The 2,978-nt window shown below is 38.9% G+C and overlaps 2 protein-coding genes across 2 annotated transcripts in view; both read left to right on the forward strand.

The window, feature by feature from the left end:
- The window catches only part of LOC103372748 (interferon-inducible GTPase 5-like), a 5,957-nt gene extending 4,644 nt beyond the window's left edge, over window positions 1-1,313 (forward strand). Inside the window, exons 2-3 of the mRNA XM_008302461.1 lie at window positions 3-154; window positions 676-1,313. Of these exons, the coding sequence (XP_008300683.1) occupies window positions 3-154; window positions 676-1,313 (790 nt within the window). The remainder of the gene's footprint in view (window positions 1-2; window positions 155-675) is intronic.
- The window catches only part of LOC103372546 (interferon-inducible GTPase 5-like), a 7,573-nt gene that overhangs the window by 1,186 nt on the left and 3,409 nt on the right, over window positions 1-2,978 (forward strand). The window lies entirely within an intron of this gene.

A 2,978-nucleotide genomic window follows, 5' to 3' on the forward strand; every position in this document is an offset into this window, starting at 1 on the left:
GATGTGAAACTGGCTCAGGAGATTCACAAGATGAAGAAAAAGTTCTACTTTGTTCGCTCAAAGATTGACCATAACATACAGGATGAGAAAAGAAGTCAGAGGGACTTCAATGAAGAGATGACTCTCAAACGTATAAGAGACTACTGCATTCAAGGTAGGTGTCTTCTTCTTAGTGTTACTATTTCTTTTCTCAGAGTGTGGTTTTGTGGAAACTTTTCACAGACAACAAACAAAATACTTATTTATGACATGTTTTCTCTACTCACATTTAAATAACCCTACAGATTAGCAAACGACAATACAAAATTAAACAGAAGGATCTAATGAATTCTGTCTGGTGCACATGAAAAACCTGAGACACTTCAGATCTTCATAATATCTCAACTTTAGACGTGAGTTGAGGGATTATTGAGTCAGAGTGATGCATGATGGATCATTGGTAGGATTCTTTAATGCATCAGAAAATACGACAAATGATTTCAAGATTGAAACAATTCAACATTTTACATCTTAGTCACTGTACCTTTACATTGAGCTGTTGTTGCCTAATTTCCAAAGTTTTTCTGTTTTTCTGCTTTTGTCCTCCTCATTACAAACTAGTGTTAAAGTCATCATATAATTTTCACAATGATAAAATTACTCTATGAATCATGTTGTATTCCCTCTTCATCACAGGTCTTCAACAACAAGGTTTTGAGGCTCCACAGGTCTTCCTGGTGTCCAGCTTTGAACTCCACCTGTATGATTTCTCTCTCCTCCATGAGACCTTAGAGAGAGAACTTCCTGCACACAAGAGGAATGCTCTACTGTTTACCATGCCCAACATCAACCGTGAGATCATCAACAAGAAGAAAGAAGCTTTTCAAGCCAAAATAAAATATCACGCTGTTCTGTCTGCAATAGTGGCAGGTGTGCCAGTTCCTGAGTTTTCTACTGCTGTTGATCTAAGCATGATGGTTGCTGTTGTTCAGGAATATGTATTTGGGTTTGGGCTTGATAAACCGTCACTGCAGAGACTTGCTAACAGCACAGGTGTGCCATATGAGATTCTGCATGCTGTCATCAAATCCCCACTGGACTTCGAAAAAATAACTGTTGATCTCCTCCTGAAGGTGATAACCCAAACGACAGTCACAGCTGTTTTAATGACAGCAGAAGAAGGGTCCAGATTCATTCCCCTGTTAGGAATCCCAGTAGCAATGGGTCTCTCTTTTACTGCAACCTACAAAACACTGAGTTTTTTCCTCAACTCACTTGCTGAGGATGCACAGAGGGTGTTTGAAAAGGCTCTGGGTTTGGAGACATCAGTGTGATGACTATCCAGTGCTGTTCTCAGACTGGCATTTCATGTTTTTGTAATATTTGTAACTCTCTGTATATGTAAATGGTTTCACATGATTGTATAGATGTTTCTGTTTTCCAGGTCACTCAGTGTAGATTGGACTAATTATGAACATCAGTACATGCACAATATTAAAACCACCTGCCTGATATTGTGTACGTCCACCTCGTTCTACTATCACAGCTCTGACCCCTACACAGAACATCTGGAGGGTTTCTATAGTATCTGGTACCGAGGTGGGTGGCACATTCCAGGATTCAAGGTTTCCCAGCACAACATTGCATAGTCAGATGATGATCAATGTTATTTACTTTGTCTCAGTGGATTTAATGTTGTGGCAGTTTGGTGTATATCTAACTTGAATATCCGGTTTGTACAGTTTGCTACAGTTTCAGTAACTGTGTCTCCTGGAGTTCCTTCACACAGCCTACATTATACCACTGATAGAAGTTAACTCATTATCAAGTAGGTTTTTATTCAAGTACTGTACTCATGTGCAAATTTGAGGTACTTCATTAAACATTTCCGTGTTGTCATTTGTAAACTCTTTTAGTCATAAGGGGCAATTATCTGCAAAATGAGTGCTTTCATTTCTGATACTTTAAATATCAATTGCTGTTACTTTTACATGTTTACTTAAGTAGCAGTTTAAATGCAGGACCTTTAGTTTTTCTTCAGTAAAAGACTAAAATACTGTATTACTGTAATAGTGTATTTTCTTTTGTTATCTTTAATGTGGCACTCAAAATCCATTTTTTTTTCTCTTTACATAGAATGCATGAATATTTACAAGGCCCTGGGTTTACCCACCTCACTGTGGTGGATAGAAATATGCAGCATTAGTTAATTATGCAGGTGAGCTTCTGAATTATGTTTGTGAGAGCAATTTATTTTGTTAATCTGATGGTTTCTGTCTAATACTTCATGCCCAGCATCATCCAGACATGGCTTGTGATAAAACTGAGACTCGTCCAGCTAACAGCCTCCAAAGATGCAAGCATCTGTTTGTAGAATGAGTGCACTTATGTGTCCTGGGAAACCTGTCACAGTGTAAAGGTACATTCCACCTGACCTCTCCCAGTTGTCATATAGGAAGAACACTGACATATTTTTATCACACTGCACATCCGTTTTCTGCCATTGATTCTAGAACCAGGGTGCACAGGAACAGCATCTGATCCTGTTAACAAAGTGACCCAAACCCTTCTTTCTGACAAAGACAAGCAAAAACTTTGTCACTGAGCTGAAGAAAATCAGAGAAGGAGGAGAAGATTCTATGTGTTGATATATAACATATATGAAATGTATTCATGCATGTATGTACCTCACACAATTACTGGTCAGAGCTGTAATGTCGTCTGAACCACAGATATTGCAGATTCCAGGAAGTGACAGTGAAAATATCTGACTGTAAAATGAAAAGCCTGACAGACAAAAACATGTCAGGCTCCTCCTCTCTGTGTTTTTCAGCTCCCTCAGAGTGTCTCTGTGCTTCAGAATCTCTTCCTTCACATTAGGATCGTGACACTGGTCTGTCCAGAGGTCTGAATTCAACCCAACAGACTAACAGATTCTTCTCCTGGACTCCATTTAAATATATAAGGTGTAACAGTGGTGTTTCTGCTCCAGGGTCCAG

This window comes from Stegastes partitus, unplaced genomic scaffold (genome assembly GCF_000690725.1).
Source record: "Stegastes partitus isolate 25-593 unplaced genomic scaffold, Stegastes_partitus-1.0.2 Scaffold36, whole genome shotgun sequence".
NCBI classification, from domain to species: domain Eukaryota; kingdom Metazoa; phylum Chordata; class Actinopteri; family Pomacentridae; genus Stegastes; species Stegastes partitus.